Raw genomic sequence first — 23,236 nt, 5'->3', positions numbered from 1 at the left:
GGCTCTTAAGGCCCGCTGTCCTCCAGGAGCCCAGGCTCTTCAGGCCCGCTGTCCTCCAGGAGCACCAGGCTCTTCAGGCCTGCTGTCCTCCAGGAGCCCAGGCTCTTCAGGCCCGCTGTCCTCCAGGAGCCCAGGCTCTTCAGGCCCGCTGTCCTCCAGGAGCACCAGGCTCTTCAGGCCCGCTGTCCTCCAGGAGCCCAGGCTCTTCAGGCCCGCTGTCCTCCAGGAGCACCAGGCTCTTCAGGCCCGCTGTCCTCCAGGAGCACCAGGCTCTTCAGGCCCGCTGTCCTCCAGGAGCCCAGGCTCTTCAGGCCCGCTGTCCTCCAGGAGCACCAGGCTCCTCTTTTTTTTTCTGTGGATTTCAGCACCACTGAGTGATTACACCCTTGGTCTTCTGTCTCCTCATTACCGCATCGATCAACCTCTCAGACAGACAGCAGCGGCCATCGCTTTTCAATGACATTCAACACCACACCCGTCCGCCATGGTCGTGTTTTTTTTACGACGGTTCTACTGATGGGCTTCTTAAACCCGCGTGCTGCTCACATTACAAACCCGTGATGTTCACTCATTATGAAATGCTGCAACTTTTTGTGCGTCTTAACATCATACAAACAAACAGCACCCAGGCTCACATCTGCGCTCACTTCTCATGCAGAAGGCTGATCTGAGAAGCCCGGCGCGCACGCACACTTCTCTGTCAGAGTGCCGTCGAGCAAGCAAAAAAAAAAAAAGACCGATTACCAATCTCACCTTTAAGGAAATGGGGCAGGAGAAATGAACCTTCTTTATGGGCGTGTGGAGTGATGAAGTGAAGTTGAGAGACCCGGAGACAGCGGCGGTTGGAACGGCAATCCACAGCCATCAAAATGATAATGTATCTGGGAGAAGATCTGTCAGCTGCTCCACTGACTCTACCTTCAGCCCCCCAAGCCTCCATTAGGTGGTTCATTGGCTCTCTGAGATAGTGAAGGAGAGGGCCATGAAGAAGAGCTTGTAGTATCTATGTGTGCGCGGGAGTCTCTGGGCCAGGCGTGCAGAGCGGTAGTGATGTTTAGCAGAGCGTGCTGCTGGAATTGGGACTGTCACAACCACAGTGCAGGTGTTTTATCAACATGGGGACGGCTCATTGAGTGAGAGATGGACGAAACTGAAGTTTTGTGTCGGAATGTCTCGCCGTCAGCAGGATCCGTCGTGTCGGAATGTCTCGCTGTCAGCAAAACTTGTCTCGTTCATCGATTTCAGAAACTCGATGTAACTGAGAAATATGCAAACTAAACTGATATCACTTATATACTGTACTATGTTAAAATGTCCTGTAGTTTAATATCAATGCTTTTAAGTACCAATCAATTTCATTGTTGAGTCCCTGAAATAGGCAATTAGTGATTACACCTGATCATACCTGATTAGGTCTGGGATTTTTCTTAAATGCATATTTACTGTCTGTAGGCAGACAGATGAGTGAAGAATGTTGGCTATAAAAAAGATCAATCAAAATAGTATAAATAAATATGGATAGTGTCATATGTTGTAAATAAAAATAAACTTTGAATATCCAACATCTAATATCATTATCATGCTTTAGACTCTAAAGATGGTTCTATTTTTATTTAGTTTAGATTTGAGGTTCTGTGACACTTGTAATATTCAGTTCAGTGTGGACTGGCCTATAAGGTGGCAGTGTGTTCCACGCTGGGAGCCGAGCAGCAGAGATTAATCAAGAGAAAAGGCTCTCATGTCGTGATGATGAAGCACCCGCTGTCGGCCATGTTTGCATCTCATAGCCTGTGGCATTGTGAAGGTGGAGCTGACCTTTCACTTATCTCTCATATAGCGCGCTGCCCCCACTTCACATGATGGGGACTCAGAGGAAGGCCAAGTAGTGGTTCACACACAATCTCTGACACACACACACACACACACACACACACACACACGCACACACACACACACACACACAGAGAGAGAGAGAGAGAGAGAGAGACACACTGCGTAGTGGTTGGTTGTTATCTAATCCTCTGTAATCGTGGTTCACTTCGTATCTCAGTTGACACTGGGCTCAGTGGGCTGTCACACCTCATTAGGACCAATGGTGTTCCTTCATTGATGCTTCTGCACATTCAGATAGGATCATTTGACTCTTCACACACACACACACACACACACACACACACACACACACACACACACACACACACACCTACACACACATGCACACACACACACACATGCGCACACATACACACATGCACATACACACACGCAGACACACACATACACACACACACATGCACATACACACACACACACACACACACACACACGCATGCACACACACATACATACACACACACGCACATGGACATACACACACACATGCACATACACATGCACATACACACTACATTTCTACTTCTTTCATTCTGTGTCTCTCCTTGTCCCACTGCTTTTTTGCCTTTTGTATATTGTTCTTCCTCTCTCTCCTCCCTCCTTTTGCTCTCTCACTCTGTTCCTCTCTCTCTCTCTCTCTCTCTCTCTCTCTCTCTCTCTCTCTCTCTCACTTTTTCATCTTTTTTTCCATCTCTTCCTCTGCCCTCTTGTTCACACACACAAAGCATCCATATAGCCTTCCCATGCTGAATACCAATCTGCACTGTAACTAAACTATCAAAATGCCACGAAGCGCTCCCAGATTGTCTTCTTCTTGTTCTTCTACCCGCCCTCGTCAGTACATCACCATGGCCACAGAGCTACTGTACCTTCGCAGAGCGCCTCCAGGCTGGAGATTTCCAGCAGCCACTTTCTGCATTGTTGCCTAACACAGTGTGTTCGTATCAGCAGAGAAGTGGGCGACATTGTGGGAGGTGGTTGTTCTAGCTAGCAGCATCGGGGGGCAGTTGCAGTGTTAGCAGTTTTGGCGCCATGGTAAGTGGAGTGTAGTTATTAATAGAGTTGGGTCCATCCGTCTTCCTGTCTAGGAAAAACGCTGGGAGGACCAAGGTGGTGGCGTGGGCTTGTGTTCAGCACTTTCATCATGGCCGCCCACTCTCCCCCTAGTCATCAAGCTGCTTTTGTTTGTTTGCTGCGTGTCAGCGTGTGTTTGTGTAGGACGCTGCTGCTGCTGTGTGACACATGGTGTCAGGCACAGGCCATTCTAGGCTTTCCAAACCAGGGGGCGCACCGTCACGCCGGGCCATAGTGAACCGTGATTGGGGGCTTTCCAGCAGGGGGGGCTGTGGCCCCCTTGGACAAAGAAATGTTGTGCATTTGAAAGTAAAATGCATGAATGTGGTCACTCTGAGAGCAACATGAAGAGGCTAGTGGATCTATGAAGAACTACACACATCACATTCCTCTTCACTATGCTGTGGCTTTACAGTGATGAAGAAATATGAGTTTGAGCTGAGCTTTACAGGATGAATGACGTTGTAGAATATGATTTATCCTTGAGATGATGTAACTCAAATGGCACAGAAGCACCTGACACTCTGCCAGCTGATCCAGCTGAACCAGCTCAGTGTGTGAAAGAGTGCTGCCTCCTGACCATACCTCCTGACTCTGCTGCCTCCTGACCATACCTCCTGACCATATCTCCTGACCATACCTCCTGACCATACCTCCATACCTCCTGACCATATCTCCTGACCATACCTCCATACCTCCTGACCATACCTCCTGACCATACCTCCTGACTCTGCTGCCTCCTGACCATACCTCCTGACTCTGCTGCCTCCTGACTGTATCTGCAAGCATGTGTGGAAAAGGTCAGGGTGTAAACAAATTCCATGTTCCGCGTCAGAGGGAATTAATTTTCTCCTCTCCTCTCCTCTCCTCTCCTCTCCTCTCCTCTCCTCTCCTCTCCTCTCCTCTCCTCTCCTCTCCTCCACCCTTCCCCCCACACCTCTCCTCCCCTCCCCTCCCCTCTCCTCTCCTCTCCTCTCCTCTCCTCTCCTCTCCTCCACCCTTCCCCCCACACCTCTCCTCTCCTCCCCTCCCCTCCCCTCCCCCTCCCCTCCCCTCCCCTCCCCTCTCCTCTCCTCTCCTCTCCTCCCCCTTCCCCCATCACCTCTCCTCACCTCTCCTCCACTCTTCTCTCCTCTCATCTCCTATCCCCTCTCCTCCCCTCCTCTCCTCCCCTCTTCTCTCCACTAATCTCCTCTCCTCCCCTCTTCTCTCCTCTCATCTCCTCTCCCCTCTCCTCCCCTCTTCTCTCCACTCATCTCCTCTCCTCCCCTCTTCTCTCCTCTCATCTCCTCTCCTCTCCTCCCCCTTCCCCATCACCTCTCCTCACCTCTCCTCCCCTCTTCTCTCCTCTCCCCTCCCCTCCTCTCCTCTCCTCTCTCTCATCTCATCCTCTCCTCCCCTCTTCTCTCCTCTCATCTCCTCTCCCCTCCCCTCCTCTCCTCCCCTCCCCTCTCATCTCATCTCATCTCCTCTCCTCCCCTCTTCTCTCCTCTCATCTCCTCTCTCCTCCCCTCTTCTCTCCTCTCCCCTCCCCTCCTCTCCTCCCCTCTCCTCTCATCTTCTCTCCTCTCCCCTCCTCTCCTCTCCTCTCATCTCCTCTCTCCTCCGCTCTCCTCCCCCCTTCTCTCCTCTCCTCCCCTCTTCTCTCCTCCCCTCTTCTCTTCTCTCCTCTCATCTCCTCTCCTCCCCTCTCCTCCCCTCTTCTCTCCTCTCCCCTCCTCTCCTCTCATCTCCTCTCCTCCCCTCTTCTCTCATCTCATCTCCTCTCTCCTCCCCTCTTCTCTCCTCTCCTCTTCTCCCCTCTCCCCTCCTCTCCTCTCCTCTCCTCTCCTCTCCTCTCCTCTTCTCTCCTCTCCCCTCCTCTCCTCTCCCCTCCTCTCTCCTCTCCTCTCCTCCCCTCCCCTCCCCTCCTCTCCTCTCCTCCCCTCTCCTCTCCTCCCCTCCCCTCCCCTCCTCTCCTCTCCTCTCCCCTCCCCTCCTCTCCTCTCCTCTCCTCTCCTCCTCTCTCCTCTCCTCTCCTCCCCTCTCCTCCCCTCTTCTCTCCTCTCCTCTCCTCCCCTCTCCTCTCCTCTCCTCTCCTCCCCTCTCCTCACCTCTCCCCTCCTCTCCTCCCCTCTCCTCTCCTCATTGGGGGGAGTGTGATAAGGGACTGAATGAACTCTGGGCCACCCCGCTAAGAATGTACAGCGTGAATATGACTTTAACACCATTTGCACAGGTTGCCAGACCTGACTCACCAGCCCAGTTCAGCCCCCCACTGCCATTACTAGAGCACACCTGAGCAGTGGAATGATGTCACCTCCCATCCCCAGTGATGGCTGTGAGGTTGCCAGACGCAGAGACAGAAGCAAGCATATGTCGCTGACACGTCTGTTCCAAATGTGTGAGGAACCCAGGATGGGAGTGCTGGGCACCAAGACCAGATGGTTCATCTAAATCTGTGTCCTAGTGAGCAGGGGGGGTTGTGGGGGGGGAGCCACCCACAGCTAGAGGCCAACTGTCCAAATGTTCTATTTTGGAAATAGTCACTGGACCATTTGCACGTTTTAGACACTGGTCAATGGAGGGAAATGAGCATAGTCCCCTGCATATAATCACATATAATATTATATAATTATAAGAAGCATAGTCCCCTGCATATAATCACAACTCACTACAGGAGGAATTTTGAAGTCGAGTTGAAATCCATCCAAAATCAAATGCTTCCGTTGCTGCGGTTCAGAGCATAAGGGATTAATTTGTCACACTTAAAAACAGGTGAACTTGAAGCATACTAAATGATCAATAGCCTGAAAATGACATCAGAGCTTTGCATGATTATATTTATATATCATAATAATTTAGAACTGCTGACGGACCACCTGTGGCATGTTGGAATCACTCTTCAGTTTGACACTGCGCGCCTCGCTCCATAAGCAGAACCACAACACACAGTTGTGACTATAACTTTGTCAGAAGAGAGGCAAAATGTTGAAGCCTTGTTTTGTAGAATAATGCATCTCCGAGGGCTTTCGCCTGGCCGAGCCAATTGAGCCTGATTGAAATTGATTTAATGAGGGAGCAGAGGAAGTTGTCTGAGAGAGCGACCAGGGAGTGAGCGACCTCCCCATCATCTCCCGGCCTTCTTAATCCTGTTTGCCACAGGGAAGGCTGCAGGCAGCAGGCTGCAGGCAGGACGAGCGCTGAAGCCTTGAAGCAAACTGTTCGCTGTCTGTTTGTTAAATAGTTGTTTTCTATCTGTCTCTTAGGCTGGAGGCTTCTTTTGATATTAAGAGACAGTTCACCACCCATTAGACCCAATGCACAAAATATTACCATTAGATTACATTTGATTGAAATGTTATTGGTTTAACTATTATTAATACGTCTGTGAAAAAAGTCATTTGCAATAACAGACCATTCAAAATGGCAAACAGTAAAACAAATAACAGCCAGGGACAAGAAGAGGCAGAAAACAGGGGAAGAATATATATCATAAAAAAGTGTCCCCTCGTTTGTTTCGATGTCAGTGGATAGAGAATTTCAATGCACTTTATCATGACCAAAATGAAAATAACTGAAGTTCCGTTTTTCAGTCTGTCTCCTTTCCCGTGCCTCCTTGTCCTCCCTAGCTTGCATCTGAAGACAGATGCTTTATTGAGGACATGACAAAGACATTAATGTGACGTGACTGAAATATTGGCAAGTTGTACTGTGCCTTTTGATGACTAAATCCATAAATACACAGAGGTGGTTAAATAGGAGGGGGGGGGGGGGGGGGGGGGGGGGGTGGCAGACATTCTTGTCCCCTGCTCAGATTCCCATCCAGATCACCTATTGTCAGTGAAGCAAATCTATCCAAATCTATACTATTTAGTATTTTTGCCTGTCTGATGCTATCTGGGTCAACTTTACATATTTGTGTGCCTCCACTGTCAACACGCTGCAAACTTGTATGGATTGATAATGTGATCATGGTAAAAGCCATCATTAGGATAGGATTGTTAGTATGACTCAGGTGTAGCTTTGCTGAACGCAGCTCGTGCTCGCAGCTGGCATCACCTTCAGAGAGGAGGGGCGGAGCAGCTGGCATCACCTTCAGAGAGGAGGGGCGGAGCAGCTGGCATCACCTTCAGAGGGGCGGGGCTGGGTGGTTAATATTCAAACACATGCAAAGTATGTGATTATGGTGTCGAAGGAGAGGGATCAAGTGGGCAAAATCCTATTATGCAAAGCAAGTTTATTTGTACAGCAAATTTCAGCAACACCATCATCAACATCATAACATTAAAAGCGTTGAGACAGAGTGAAAAAAGAAAATGCAAAAGAACAAGCAACACGGAATTCAAAGTGATTTACATAGTAATAAAAATACAGTAGAAAAGTTTTGCAGTTAAAGTCCCTGGAAACCAGATTTTTTTTTATTTTTTATTATTTAGCATTTTGAGTTCATCACATCACAGGAACCTATGTTAATAAGCCACCAGCCACATTTGAACGATGATGAACGTCGCAAAGTATATAAATTTAGGTTTGACAGTCATGACAAAAGTCATGAGAATCAATTAGATTTAGATTAGTCTTTTCTCCCGCTGACTGTGTGGGGCGTGTCCCGTGTGTGTGTGTGCAGGACTGCAGCACACACAAGTATTGCAAGTCAGAATGATTCAACTCAAACTCAATGTACAGCGAGCTGGTCATTATTGGAAAATAACACCCTACAGACTGATCAGATCACCATTCAACAGAAGAATGACAATGTCTTAATGTAACTGTGACATAAAAGTATATAAATGAACAAATAAAATAAAATTAGATACCCCACAATATCATTGCTGTGTGAATATGATTGTACTAATAATTCACTGGGCAAGTCATATTTCTTTCTGGCTATTTCCTCACTAAAACGTTCAGAAAACAAGAAGCTGCTCAATATCTTTGAGAAGTGGCCAGCCAGCTGCTTTAGAGATGTATCGTTATTCCAAGATCAGAAATGTATATCTTTGCTTCTGTTCCTGATGAAAATGCCACAGGAGTGTTGGGGTTTGCCTCTTCCCTGCTGATGTGTTGTGATCAATGGTGCACGGGCGTTGGTAATGGGGAACCTTTCAAATGTAAAATTAATTACCTGCAATCTGACAGCATCAGGGAAACTCGGCATATATTTTATGCTTAGTTGGTACTCCCCCTTTTTCCATTGCTTGCTTTAGCATGAAGCAGTGTGTGTGTGTGTGTGTGTGTGTGTGTGTGTGTGTGTGTGTGTGTGTGTGTGTGTGTGTGTGTGTGTGTGTGTGTGTGTGTGTGTGTGTGTGTGTGTGTGTGTGTGTTTGTTTGTGCAAGAGTGCTTGAAATGTGGAACCTACTGGAGAGACACATTTGCTTCTAGGGGAGGATAAGAGTAGACGCCGTCTGCCTGCCATGGTGTCTGCTTTGTCATATTTGTGATGTGAAAGTGAATTGGCCATCGGCAGATGTCATTCAAAGACAAGACTTCTTGCTTCAGGAAGGAGAAGCTATTCTCTTACCTGCACCTTTCCTTTCTTTCTGTTAAGAGCAAATTCCAGAAGCAGCCTGGCAAATATGTTGTTGAGAGTTGATTTGAGTTCAGTTGTGGACCAGTGATGTCATTCATGCACAAATGACATCACTGGTCCATAATTAAAGGAACACTCCGCCCAGAACATCAGTAGTATATCAGAAAACTGTAAACGGTTTGTCATTTAATTTGACAGTTATTGAGTGTTAAAGTGTGGACCAGTGACATCACTGGTCCACACTAACTCAAATTAATAACTCATTCACTCAAATCAACTCTCAATAACTGTCAAACTAGATGAATGATGAATAGTTTGACAGTTATTGAGAGTTGATTTGAGTTAATGAGTTATTAATTTGAGTTAGTGTGGACCAGTGATGTCACTGGTCCACACTTTAACACTCAATAACTGTCAAATTAAATGACAGACTTCAAAACCGTTTACAGTTGTCTGATATACTACTGATGTTCTAATGATACAAAGCTGGTTGAAAATGGGCGGAGTGTTCCTTTAACTCAAATCAACTCTCTAATGGAAGTAAATGGAACTGCTACCTCTGTGACCCGATCCTGGATAAGCGGTTGAAGATGAATGAATGAATGAATGAATGAATGAATATCAACATTACATGCTGAATTAAATTGAATATTACTCTATCATCCAAGATTCAAGATTAACTTTGATAGCCACAGTAAGTAATCAGATTACAAAGGAGGAATTTGTCTTAGTGCAAGTAAGCAGCACGGCGATCACATCAATAGTAGAAGATAAAACTATATAGACAGTCGCAAAACAATCACTATATGCATATATATATATATATATATATATATATCTATATATATATAGATATATATATAGATATATATAGATATATATATACATATATATATATATGTGTATATATGTGTATATATATTATATATTATATATATAGACAACTATACAACTATATGTATATATATACATATAGTCGCTTCACTTTCCACCATTTGTTCTGCATACCAGAGGATTCCTAAATACAGTACAGTGCCAGCGCCTTGTTCTCTCTCTCGCTCATCTATCTGTATGTCTCTCTCTGTCTGTCTCTCTGTGTTCGCTCTCTCTTCTCAGCACAGGTGTGAATTACTTTCATCCGTTGGGGTTACAGTGTTAATGCAGCGAAGAAGTTACCACATTAAAAAAATAAGTGTCAAGATGATCTCACTTCACATCCACCCAGGGACACTGGAACTCATTTTAAGCAGGGGGTGCTGCAGGGAAGTGTTTTTTAGCCATATTTAGAGGAATATCTTATTTTACATTAACATTATACTGTTGTGATGTCATTATTCAGTATTTTCTCCTTTTCTCACTCACTTTCATGTCACCACCACCTGCCCTCCCTTTTTACACTTCAACAGACACTGCTGTAACACTGCTGTAACACTGCTGTAACACAGCTGTAACACTGCTGTAACACTGCTGTAACACAGCTGTAACACTGCTGTAACACTGCTGTAACACTGCTGTAACACTGCTGTAACACTGCTGTAACACTGCTGTAACACTGCTGTAACACTGCTGTAACACTGCTGTAACACTGCTGTAACACTGCTGTAACACAGCTGTAACACTGCTGTAACACTGCTCTAACACTGCTGTAACACTGCTGTAACACTGCTGTAACACTGCTGTAACACTGCTGTAACACTGCTGTAACACTGCTGTAACACTGCTGTAACACAGCTGTAACACTGCTGTAACACTGCTGTAACACTGCTGTAACACTGCTGTAACACTGCTGTAACACTGCTGTAACACTGCTGTAACACTGCTGTAACACTGCTGTAACACTGCTGTAACACTGCTCTAACACTGCAGCAACACTGCTGTAACACTGCAGCAACACTGCTGTAACACTGCTGTAACACTGCTCTAACACTGCTCTAACACTGCTGTAACACTGCTCTAACACTGCTGTAACACTGCTCTAACACTGCAGCAACACTGCTGTAACACTGCTGTAACACTGCAGCAACACTGCTGTAACACTGCTGTAACACTGCTCTAACACTGCTGTAACACTGCTGTAACACTGCTGTAACACTGCTGTAACACAGCTGTAACACTGCTGTAACACTGCTGTAACACTGCTCTAACACTGCTGTAACACTGCAGCAACACTGCTCTAACACTGCTGTAACACTGCTGTAACACTGCTCTAACACTGCTGTAACACTGCTGTAACACTGCTGTAACACTGCAGCAACACTGCTGTAACACTGCAGCAACACTGCTCTAACACTGCTGTAACACTGCAGCAACACTGCTGTAACACTGCTGTAACACTGCTCTAACACTGCTGTAACACTGCAGCAACACTGCTGTAACACTGCAGCAACACTGCTCTAACACTGCTGTAACACTGCTGTAACACTGAGTGTATTTCATCCATTTCATTTAGATGCTCTGTTCAATGCTAGACGGCGCCGCCCATGGCTGCTGTGGCGTTACTGTGCTCTTATGTGAAAAAAGATTAATGCACCTTAATGCCAAAACAAGTTCCTATATGTTACATAACATAATGGCGAATAAATGATATCTGATTCTGATTCTGATTCTGCTGTAACACTGCAGCAACACTGCAGCAACACTGCTGTAACACTGCTGTAACACTGCAGCAACACTGCTGTAACACTGCTGTAACACTGCAGCAACACTGCTGTAACACTGCTGTAACACTGCTGTAACACTGCTGTAACACTGCTGTAACACTGCTGTAACACTGCTGTAACACTGCAGCAACACTGCTGTAACACTGCTGTAACACTGCTGTAACACTGCTCTAACACTGCTGTAACACTGCTCTAACACTGCTGTAACACAGCTGTAACACTGCTCTAACACTGCTGTAACACTGCTGTAACACTGCTGTAACACTGCTGTAACACTGCTGTAACACTGCTCTAACACTGCTGTAACACTGCTGTAACACTGCTGTAACACTGCTGTAACACTGCTGTAACACAGCTGTAACACTGCTGTAACACTGCTGTAACACTGCTGTAACACTGCTGTAACACTGCTGTAACACTGCTGTAACACTGCTGTAACACTGCTCTAACACTGCTGTAACACTGCTGTAACACTGCTGTAACACTGCTCTAACACTGCTGTAACACTGCTGTAACACTGCTGTAACACTGCTGTAACACTGCTGTAACACTGCTGTAACACTGCTGTAACACTGCTCTAACACTGCTGTAACACTGCTCTAACACTGCTGTAACACTGCTGTAACACTGCTGTAACACTGCTCTAACACTGCAGCAACACTGCTGTAACACTGCAGCAACACTGCTGTAACACTGCTGTAACACTGCTCTAACACTGCTCTAACACTGCTGTAACACTGCTGTAACACTGCTGTAACACTGCTGTAACACTGCTGTAACACTGCTGTAACACTGCTGTAACACTGCTGTAACACTGCTGTAACACTGCTCTAACACTGCTGTAACACTGCTCTAACACTGCTCTAACACTGCTGTAACACTGCTGTAACACTGCTGTAACACTGCTCTAACACTGCTGTAACACTGCTGTAACACTGCTGTAACACTGCTGTAACACTGCTCTAACACTGCAGCAACACTGCTGTAACACTGCTCTAACACTGCTGTAACACTGCTGTAACACTGCTGTAACACTGCTGTAACACTGCTGTAACACTGCTGTAACACTGCTGTAACACTGCTCTAACACTGCTCTAACACTGCTCTAACACTGCTCTAACACTGCTGTAACACTGCTGTAACACTGCTGTAACACTGCTCTAACACTGCTGTAACACTGCTGTAACACTGCTGTAACACTGCTGTAACACTGCTCTAACACTGCTCTAACACTGCTGTAACACTGCTCTAACACTGCTGTAACACTGCTGTAACACTGCTGTAACACTGCTCTAACACTGCAGCAACACTGCTCTAACACTGCTGTAACACTGCTGTAACACTGCTGTAACACTGCAGCAACACTGCTGTAACACTGCTGTAACACTGCTGTAACACTGCTGTAACACTGCTCTAACACTGCTGTAACACTGCTGTAACACTGCTGTAACACTGCTGTAACACTGCTGTAACACTGCTCTAACACTGCTGTAACACTGCTCTAACACTGCTCTAACACTGCTGTAACACTGCTGTAACACTGCTGTAACACTGCTGTAACACAGCTGTAACACTGCTGTAACACTGCTGTAACACTGCTCTAACACTGCTGTAACACTGCAGCAACACTGTTGTTTGGACTGGTGGGTAGAAGGCTAGTACAGGATACTGCATCATGCAATGAACTTGTATTAGTCTTCCATCCATGCAATAGCCCCAGATGAGGAGTTAAACATGATGTTATCATTGAGCCATTGACTCAAAATAGAAATGCAGTCTCACAGTCAAATGAAAACCAGTGTTGTTGTGATGCAGGAACTAAACAGAAATCAGACTAAAAGTAAAACACAGTTTGGTTGCTGATCACATGATGGTTTAGGAAAGCACAATGTAAATTGATATTCTCGTGAGCAGTATGGGACAAATGGTTCTGATCGTGTTGCCTCTCATCAATCTGAGATACCTGTGCAAACGCTGCTCTGTGATTGGGTAATAAGCCGTTGCTCTAATCTAAACCGAATGAATGCAAACAAGACATCAAACCTCTTCTGGGTTTACTAAAGGCTAAGTTCCCACACAGAACAAAGTGATAAGCACCGCCTCTCTGGTCATATGACAGAGGTCATTTGAATGATATAGATGGCCTGTGTTTCAAAAAAGATGTACCTAGGCTGACTTCTCTAGTACTAATTTCTATATGTATAGTTTGAGCATGTGCCCAACTGCTTCTAGAGTAGACAATACATAAAGCAGAGTAAAAACGACAGTAGAATGTTTGCTTTGAAATAGAGACAAAAGAGTCAAACTGAAGTTATGCACAGTACTTGAGTAAAAGTACTCGAGTAACAGTACTCGAGTAAAAGGACTTATTTTCTGCACCCGTCTGTAAGACTATGGGTGAATAAATGTTTAGGCGATATCTCCACCCCACCGCAAAGGAGTGCTTTATCTGATGAGACCATCAGGTGCCGTGAGCGTCGTCTAACAATCGTAGTGTTGGGCTCACTCCTCCTCGCTCACTCGGCATGCTGCTATCGATTACTTTTCCTGATTTAATCTCGCTCCTCTGTTCCCCTGTCCAACTCCACTCCATCTCCCCGGCAGTGGGAGGCACTGACAGCTATATCAACCTGCTCAGCGCGCACTGCTGCTAACACAAAGGAGGGAGAGAAAGCAGGAGGGGGACAGAGAGACAAAAGAGAGAGAGAGTGGGAAAGCAAGATAGAGAAAAGCTGTGTGAGAGAGAGATAGAGAGAGAGAGAGAGAGAGAGAGAGATGTTGGCAAAGTGCAAATGAAGAAGCAAAGATGTATCATCAAAGAGACGATACAAGAAAGACAGACATGAAGACAAAAGTCCCAAGCCTGATGGAGGGATTGAATGTGATGAAACAAGATAGGGAACATACCAGGTTCAAAGTTCTAGAAATGTATAGTTGCTGTACTTGTGTGTTGTATTATATGGCTCTCTTGGGATCTTCAGTTTTAGGTAGTGACATTTTTTATTTTGTAAAAATGCAGGGGAGCCAAAGCAAGGTGAAAACTCTTTGTTTGAGAGGTGACCTTGTCCGCTGTACCTGCTTGTCTACTAGTGACTGGGGCCAGGTGGTTCTGTCAGACCCGTCAGGGCCGACTGGGTCAGAGAAAGAACATTTCCTAACATTCTGTTGCTTTAATAAGACTCGTTAATATACCGCCTGTGTCACCACCAGCAGCGTCTGACCACGTCCCCTCTGGGCTGGGCTGGCGTCTGACCGCGTCCCCTCTGGGCTGGCGTCGGGATTCATTAAAGTCAATATTCAGCCCATTCTCCAAAGCCACATATCTTCAGAATATTCTGACAGTAAAATGGCATTTTTCAGACAGACAGATCAGGAGAAAATTCAACTTGTTCAAGACCTGTCTCTATCTCAGCAACACACTCTCGCCAGATTTGGCAACAGGAACTCATGTTAGCAGGGAGCGATTAGCTCAAGCTAAAGCTGAAGTTCGTTGATGTAGTAGCTAAATCTGCTGCTAGAATGTTTTTTTTTTAAATGGAATATCTTAGTTTCAACTGTATTGAGCTAACAACGGGCAGCTTTGTGTTTATATGTGTGGTTTGTGTGGAGTTTGGGAACTTACAATCTCTATTTCATGTTAGCTTGCTAGGTCAGCACTAACCCTGTGTCACCACCAGGCAACAGTCCTCTCACAACACTTCAGGGGAGAGGTCAGGTGAGAGACCATCTTGTTAGAATTGGCGGAGCCTGCTGTGACCCATCTAGATAGTAAGAGAAGATGTATGGTGAAAGTCCCTGTGATGGGCTGCAGGTTGTCATAGAAGACATGAGTGATTTTTGGGACCATTAAGGCCTGAAGAGATTGTACCCTTATAACGTTTGTCAGGAGAGTCATTCACTTTTACCACTTCTTTTTACTCCCACTCAAGGCCTTTTATTGTTCTGGTGAGATTCTAATTTTTTGCTTCCCTGCAGAAGCTAAATTAACTGTGAAATCACTCGATAGGTGGAGCATGGACTATCTAAACCATATGGTAGAACCTAAAACAAACCTCTGGGAATGGAGGTTGTTTGAACCAGTGAAATGTTTGGATAAATCAAACACACTGAGAGACCATGGCATCTCATATTTCAAAGGGCCAGTGGGACCAAATCAAATATCACAATATGTTTGAACAAATACCTCGATATCGATATTGCTTGAAAATTGGTGCTTTCACAAATATTTTTGATCAATAATCATCAGTACAGTCATTTGGATAAAGACAAATAATAGAAGAGAACAGTCTCGTAAGTTCAAAAAATTACACAACTTTACTGTACATGTAATACTGCTTTGCTGTAATAAGCCATTAAAACCAGGAAAAGACACTTTATTATGATATCCAAAATCTAAGATGATATCGATATAATATCGATGTATTGCCCGGCCCTATTCAAAATATAAAACAAGCATGTACACATATTCCAAAATGCCTCGCATGTCTCATTTGCACTAATTGTAATGTCATGAATGAACGAGGAAACATCGCTTGTGAGCTACTGGATTATTACAACTTATTTTCACAGCATTGCATATTCTATTCATTATGTCCGATCAGATTGGATGATACTGTGATGATGATGATACTGTGATACTGTGAACTGTGATACTGTGAACTGTTGGGGGTGGTAGTAGTAACCTCAAAGTTAGTGAACCCTATGACTGCAGGGTCCCTGGTGCAAATACCCAGACCAGCTTGGAAAATGTAGGTGAGTAAAGTGAATGACTAACACCTAACACTCCCTCAACTACTGTCAAGGTGCCCTTGAGCAAGGCACCTGCCTTTCGATTTAATTCCAAATATGATAGTGTGCCAGAATTTCTCACTGCCACATTTCCACACAGCTGCCTCACATTTCCTCGGCTACTCTGTCTTGGCGTATCTACAGTACATGTGTGTGTGTGTGTGTGTGTGTGTGTGTGTGTGTGTGTGTGTGTGTGTGTGTGTGTGTGTGTGTGTGTGTGTGTGTGGTGTGTGTGTGTGTGTGTGTGTGTGTGTGTGTGTGGGGGAGGGGGGGGGGGGGGGGGTTCAGGGCTGTGGCAGCTTGTGTTTACTCAACTCCATGTTCCTTTAGCTTTTGGGACATATGCTGTGGGGTAAAGAAGAACATTAAACTGATTCAGATGCATCAGTGGGATGAATGTACAGGCAGGAGGATCCATCACCACTGGAGTTTGCAACGTATGATCATGTGATCAACGCTATCTATTCATATTAAATTGGAGTTTGAAGGATTGTTTTTCCGTTGAATTTTTCACCAGCCAATTGTCAACTTTGTATAAGTTCAGTAGAGGCCAAACTCATTTGAGTGACGGTGAAATCACGTTTAGGTTACTGTTAGAACAAAAAAAGATGGCCAAAATGATTATTATAGATAATTCTGCCTATTATGGTGGACAAGATGGCGTAACAGAAGGTAGGGTGTGAATCTCGGGTATCGATCTCACGATTCGATTTCGATTTCGATTCTCGGGGTCACGATTCGATTCAAAATCGATTTGTTGATTCAAAACGATTCTACTCAAAGGTAGTTCACCTCACTTGTGTTGTGAGACAAGGTAAAGTATAGAGTCATATTAGACTGCTCTTCCTCCCAGGGTCTGCTCGTAGACAAGGTGCTGCTGGGCGTGCAGGCTGGCGTGTACCTGGCATCCAGAGAGTCTCGCCCAGACTCTAGTGGAGCAGCTTCCACACCATCTGGGGCTCGCACACTTGTGCCACCCCACCCAAAGCCAAAAAGATGATTGCTATCAGCTGGTTGTGCTTTATTAGATTAGCCGTGTATTGTTTACAGGCCCGTGGGTCGGCCCGTGCCAAGCCTGAGCTAATGCTTCCCCTTTGAGAAACCAATGGGAGGCTGAGACGATCATCTCGACATCTGCTAAAAGCACTCTGCCCTTATTGCTACAGAAATGTATTACTCACAGTTAAGTCAGCAAATGGCAAGAAGATACGAGTACTTAGAAACGTGTTCATTCTGATCTTGTGCAGGTCGTCTGCATTTGTCAAACTTAATCAATTAACCAATCATATCCTATGTCTTCTGAAATGCTCTTCAATTAAACAACAATTAAACACATTTGAAAATAGGGTCCAGGTTGAAAAATACCAAAATCATCCGTTAAGTCAGAGCAATTCATGAAAATGCAGGCAGCCATTTTGACTCCGCAATCCTGTACCGGGGCTGTTGTTTGATCAGTTATTATTCATGGAAGCAATATTTAAAGATACAATACACATAATTGTTGCATATTTGCTGATCACACTTCTTGGTAGTCAAGGCCCTGAAATCATGCATTTCTCCAAACAGCCAGATAGTGATACATGTGAAATAAATAAATAAACAAACAAACAAACAATAAAACCCTCCACCCTGTATTATCATGCACATGCTGATGTGGATGAAAGTGATTTAAGGGACAGGATAAATAAATAAAAACTCTCGTAACAGACAAGCCCGTCTTTTATTGTCACACAAATTGACACATGAATAACATCTGCAACCAACAGCTTCATAGTGATCATGTATACCTTCAGTGAGGAAGCTAGATTAATATGCCACATCTGGTGTCATAAATAAATAACCAAACAAATCTTCCACAATCACTGAATTTGAAATCAGCTCCGAAGCAATGGTGGAGATGAAGCCACTCTGCCGCTGCCTCAGCTCATATTAGCGCCATGCCAACTTGTGAAGACATGATCAGAGGAGAGGAGCTCTGCCAGCGTCTGGGGAGAGGGGAAAGCTGGTGTGCAGAGCCAACTTTCCACTCCAGCTGGAGAGTGGCTGAGAGGCATTGTTTCTCTCATCTCCTACTCACAAGCCTTGTAATAGTTGCTCTGTAACATGGGGAAAAGATATTGTAGTAGTATGTCCTGTGTTAGTGTTTGATATGAGGTGTGGCTCATTCATCTCGCCAGACACGTCAATGGGCTAAAAGGTGGATACTTCACTAAGATCAAATCAATTAGGTGCTTATCATTTTTTTCAAGCATGAAAAATATTTAAATAAGGGCGTGCGTCCTGGTAGCTCACCGAGGAGCGCGCATCCTGTAAAGGCTTGTATCCTGCAGCGACCCATGTTCCAATCACGGTCCTTTGCTGCATGTCCTCCCCTCTCCCTCTCATACCTTCCTGTCTTTCTCTGACGATCTGTCAAATAAAGCATTACATGCTAATAATAAACAAAATAATATAGCAATTATTATTATTATTAATTATTATTATTATTATTATTATTATTATTATTATTATTATTATTAAATGCTTTGATTTTCTATCAGACAGGAGATTGTGCCTTCTCTCAAATCTCAAATCACCTCATATGGTCAATATTTAATTGCAAAACTTTTAAAACGATTCAACAGATCGCTAAACAAATAATTTTCAATTTGATGCTCAGACGTAGTGAATTATCTTTGACGTCCATGTCTTGGACTTTCACTTTTTTTGAAACCCTTCCTCTGTAACAGCTTCCTCTGTAACAGCATCCTCTGTAACAGCATCCTCTGTGGATGCCTTCATTGCCAAAGAGACTGTCAAAGAGACTCCATCACTATTCCAGTCACAGGTCAAAGAGACTCCATCACTATTCCACTCACAGATATGGCTGATAGACAAGTCGCCAGTTCACAGAGCTTCACTGTCCCTCTCTCTTTCAATGCACTCTCTGACCACGCTCCCCCATCACCTTTCACACATTCAAATTAGCACCCTCTGCTGGCCATGTCAGGGATAGACATCCAGGTAAAACCATCCACACACTGTTGAGCACTTCACATAGTCAAAAATATTGATGGAAAATATTCATACTTAGTGGACAGGCCCTTAGTTTTTGCATCATCAAGAGCTTGATTGCCTTTGTAATCTAGTTCCTAGTGTGTTATTTATTTATTAATTGATTGATTGATTGATTGATTGATTTATTGTTTGTTTATTTGTTTGTTTGTTCATGTGTTTTGTTAGTGTATTGTGATGAGTAGTGTGAATGTGTATTTTTGTGTTTGTGTCACCATCTAAGTTATGTGGACCCCAGGAAGAATAGCTGCTGTTATGCAAAAGCGAATGCGGATCTTAATAAAATAACAAATAAACAAACAAGCAAACAAACAAACAAATCTCCTTCCACTTGTTTCATATCTTCATGCAATAATAGAAGATAAACTAATAAAGGCACCAAATGAATACAGCTGGCATGACCACCTTCCCTATCTGTGGTGGTGTCTCTCTCCCCCTCGCTCTCTCCTCAGTGTTTGCAGCTCAGTCTGTGTCTCTCTCGCCCTCTCTCTCTCCTCAGTGTCTGCAGCTCAGTCTGTGTGTCTCTCTCCCCCTCTCTCTCTCCTCAGTGTCTGCAGCTCAGTCTGTGTCTCTCTCCCCCTCTCTCTCTCCTCAGTGTCTGCAGCTCAGTCTGTGTCTCTCTCCCCTCTCTCTCTCCTCAGTGTCTGCAGCTCAGTCTGTGTGTCTCTCTCCCCCTCTCTCTCTCCTCAGTGTCTGCAGCTCAGTCTGTGTGTCTCTCTCCCCCTCTCTCTCTCCTCAGTGTCTGCAGCTCAGTCTGTGTGTCTCTCTCCCCCTCTCTCTCTCCTCAGTGTCTGCAGCTCAGTCTGTGTCTCTCTCTCCCCCTCTCTCTCTCCTCAGTGTCTGCAGCTCAGTCTGTGTGTCTCTCTCCCCCTCTCTCTCTCCTCAGGTCCAACTGGCTGAAGCCTTGCTGCGGTCGCCGGGTCGCCCTGTGGCAGGTCTGTCTGCTCAGCGCTGGCTTCAACTGTATCCTGGTGGCCTGTGTCATCCTGGTGGTGCTCTTCCTGTCTTTGGAACTGCTCATAGACACCAAGCTCCTACAATGTAAATACTGTGCATGGCTGCTTTCACCATTTTTTTTATTTTGTACCTGTATTTATATTTATAAGGAGAGGTTTGCTGAGCATGCATTATTCTTTTTAAGCAACGCCCTGGTTGACATTCATATACACCTGCTGGGAAGAGGTGTCTGAGCAGCTCCACTGGAGCATTTGGGAGTTGTTGGGCAGTTCTAGTAATAACAATATAATAATTATTATTATTAATGTATTGGTCCTTGAAAGGAAATTCTAAATTTTGTTTTCCCCTGAAGCTGCCGTCCACAGGAGGTCACAGGGGGACAGAAGCCCTGCAGCTGTTAGGAATTCAGTCAGTGTCTTGCTCAAGGACACTTCAGCACTTAACTCCCAACTGCTCCAGTGGAGCTGCTCAGACGCCTCCTCCCAGCAGGTGTATATGAATGTCAACCAGGGCGTTGCTTAAAAAGAATATGCATTTCTAGGGTGGAGACTCTGGAGACGATGCGCCATGGGTGCTCTTTTTTTGGGGTTGTTCAAGTTCAAGTTTATTTGGATTTGTGTGACCAAACATGACAACTGTGAGGGTTTGTGCTTTGGAACGAATAACATTACCCATTATTACCCTATTGTCATTTAGACCAAGAGTGAGATTAACAATTATTGGGTGTATGTTGTGAAGTATTGGCGAAACCTAAGAGTGCCTGTATCACTCTCTCACCTGTCTCCTTCTGCCCTAACACAGGTTTCCACACTAAGTTCCTACATACAGTACAGTAAGCAGCACACTCACCCAACAAAATAGTACCAGGGACAGTCGCATCACATGATTGGTTAACGTCTGCCAATACATCAACAGTAACAGTTGTGCCTACACTGCACCTCCACAGAATAAAGCAGGCCACATGTTAAACTCTCCACTCCTCCCCTCTTATTACCACTGTGTGTAGCTCCTCCCCTCTTATTACCACTGTGTGTAGCTCCTCCCCTCTTATTACCACTGTGTGTAGCTCCTCCCCTCTTATTACCACTGTGTGTTGTCTCCTCCCCTCTTATTACCACTGTGTGTAGCTCCTCCCCTCTTATTACCACTGTGTGGAGTCTCCTCCCCTCTTATTACCACTGTGTGGAGTCTCCTCCCCTCTTATTACCACTGTGTGGAGTCTTCTCCCCTCTTATTACCACTGTGTGGAGTCTCCTCCCCTCTTATTACCACTGTGTGGAGTCTCCTCCCCTCTTATTACCACTGTGTGTAGCTCCTCCCCTCTTATTACCACTGTGTGTAGCTCCTCCCCTCTTATTACCACTGTGTGTAGCTCCTCCCCTCTTATTACCACTGTGTGGAGTCTCCTCCCCTCTTATTACCACTGTGTGGAGTCTCCTCCCCTCTTATTACCACTGTGTGTAGCTCCTCCCCTCTTATTACCACTGTGTGGAGTCTCCTCCCCTCTTATTACCACTGTGTGTAGCTCCTCCCCTCTTATTACCACTGTGTGGAGTCTCCTCCCCTCTTATTACCACTGTGTGGAGTCTCCTCCCCTCTTATTACCACTGTGTGGAGTCTCCTCCCCTCTTATTACCACTGTGTGGAGTCTCCTCCCCTCTTATTACCACTGTGTGGAGTCTCCTCCCCTCTTATTACCACTGTGTGGAGTCTCCTCCCCTCTTATTACCACTGTGTGGAGTCTCCTCCCCTCTTATTACCACTGTGTGTAGCTCCTCCCCTCTTATTACCACTGTTTGGAGTCTCCTCCCCTCTTATTACCACTGTGTGGAGTCTCCTCCCCTCTTATTACCACTGTGTGGAGTCTCCTCCCCTCTTATTACCACTGTGTGTAGCTCCTCCCCTCTTATTACCACTGTGTGTAGCTCCTCCCCTCTTATTACCACTGTGTGTTGTCTCCTCCCCTCTTATTACCACTGTGTGTAGCTCCTCCCCTCTTATTACCACTGTGTGGAGTCTCCTCCCCTCTTATTACCACTGTGTGGAGTCTCCTCCCCTCTTATTACCACTGTGTGGAGTCTTCTCCCCTCTTATTACCACTGTGTGGAGTCTCCTCCCCTCTTATTACCACTGTGTGGAGTCTCCTCCCCTCTTATTACCACTGTGTGTAGCTCCTCCCCTCTTATTACCACTGTGTGTAGCTCCTCCCCTCTTATTACCACTGTGTGTAGCTCCTCCCCTCTTATTACCACTGTGTGGAGTCTCCTCCCCTCTTATTACCACTGTGTGGAGTCTCCTCCCCTCTTATTACCACTGTGTGTAGCTCCTCCCCTCTTATTACCACTGTGTGGAGTCTCCTCCCCTCTTATTACCACTGTGTGTAGCTCCTCCCCTCTTATTACCACTGTGTGGAGTCTCCTCCCCTCTTATTACCACTGTGTGGAGTCTCCTCCCCTCTTATTACCACTGTGTGGAGTCTCCTCCCCTCTTATTACCACTGTGTGGAGTCTCCTCCCCTCTTATTACCACTGTGTGGAGTCTCCTCCCCTCTTATTACCACTGTGTGGAGTCTCCTCCCCTCTTATTACCACTGTGTGGAGTCTCCTCCCCTCTTATTACCACTGTGTGTAGCTCCTCCCCTCTTATTACCACTGTTTGGAGTCTCCTCCCCTCTTATTACCACTGTGTGGAGTCTCCTCCCCTCTTATTACCACTGTGTGGAGTCTCCTCCCCTCTTATTACCACTGTGTGGAGTCTCCTCCCCTCTTATTACCACTGTGTGGAGTCTCCTCCCCTCTTATTACCACTGTGTGGAGTCTCCTCCCCTCTTATTACCACTGTGTGGAGTCTCCTCCCCTCTTATTACCACTGTGTGGAGTCTCCTCCCCTCTTATTACCACTGTGTGTAGCTCCTCCCCTCTTATTACCACTGTTTGGAGTCTCCTCCCCTCTTATTACCACTGTGTGGAGTCTCCTCCCCTCTTATTACCACTGTGTGGAGTCTCCTCCCCTCTTATTACCACTGTGTGGAGTCTCCTCCCCTCTTATTACCACTGTGTGGAGTCTCCTCCCCTCTTATTACCACTGTGTGGAGTCTCCTCCCCTCTTATTACCACTGTGTGGAGTCTCCTCCCCTCTTATTACCACTGTGTGGAGTCTCCTCCCCTCTTATTACCACGGTGTGGAGTCTCCTCCCCTCTTATTACCACTGTGTGGAGTCTCCTCCCCTCTTATTACCACTGTGTGGAGTCTCCTCCCCTCTTATTACCACTGTGTGGAGTCTCCTCCCCTCTTATT

At 45.6% G+C, this 23,236-nt stretch overlaps 1 protein-coding gene across 1 annotated transcript in view; it reads left to right on the top strand.

The window, feature by feature from the left end:
* LOC310788746 (transmembrane protein 266-like) overlaps positions 1–23,236 on the top strand; it is a gene marked incomplete at both ends in the record, with an annotated part of 78,679 nt that overhangs the window by 29,690 nt on the left and 25,753 nt on the right. The window contains one exon of the mRNA XM_083650305.1: positions 19,869–20,023. Within this exon, the coding sequence (XP_083506431.1) occupies positions 19,869–20,023 (155 nt within the window). The remainder of the gene's footprint in view (positions 1–19,868; positions 20,024–23,236) is intronic.

The sequence above is a fragment of the Poromitra crassiceps genome, assembly GCF_964638095.1.
Source record: "Poromitra crassiceps genome assembly, chromosome: 14".
Classification (NCBI taxonomy): Eukaryota; Metazoa; Chordata; class Actinopteri; order Beryciformes; family Melamphaidae; genus Poromitra; species Poromitra crassiceps.
The sequence above is the reverse complement of the archived record's forward strand: the minus strand, read 5'-3'. Positions and strand labels throughout refer to the sequence as shown.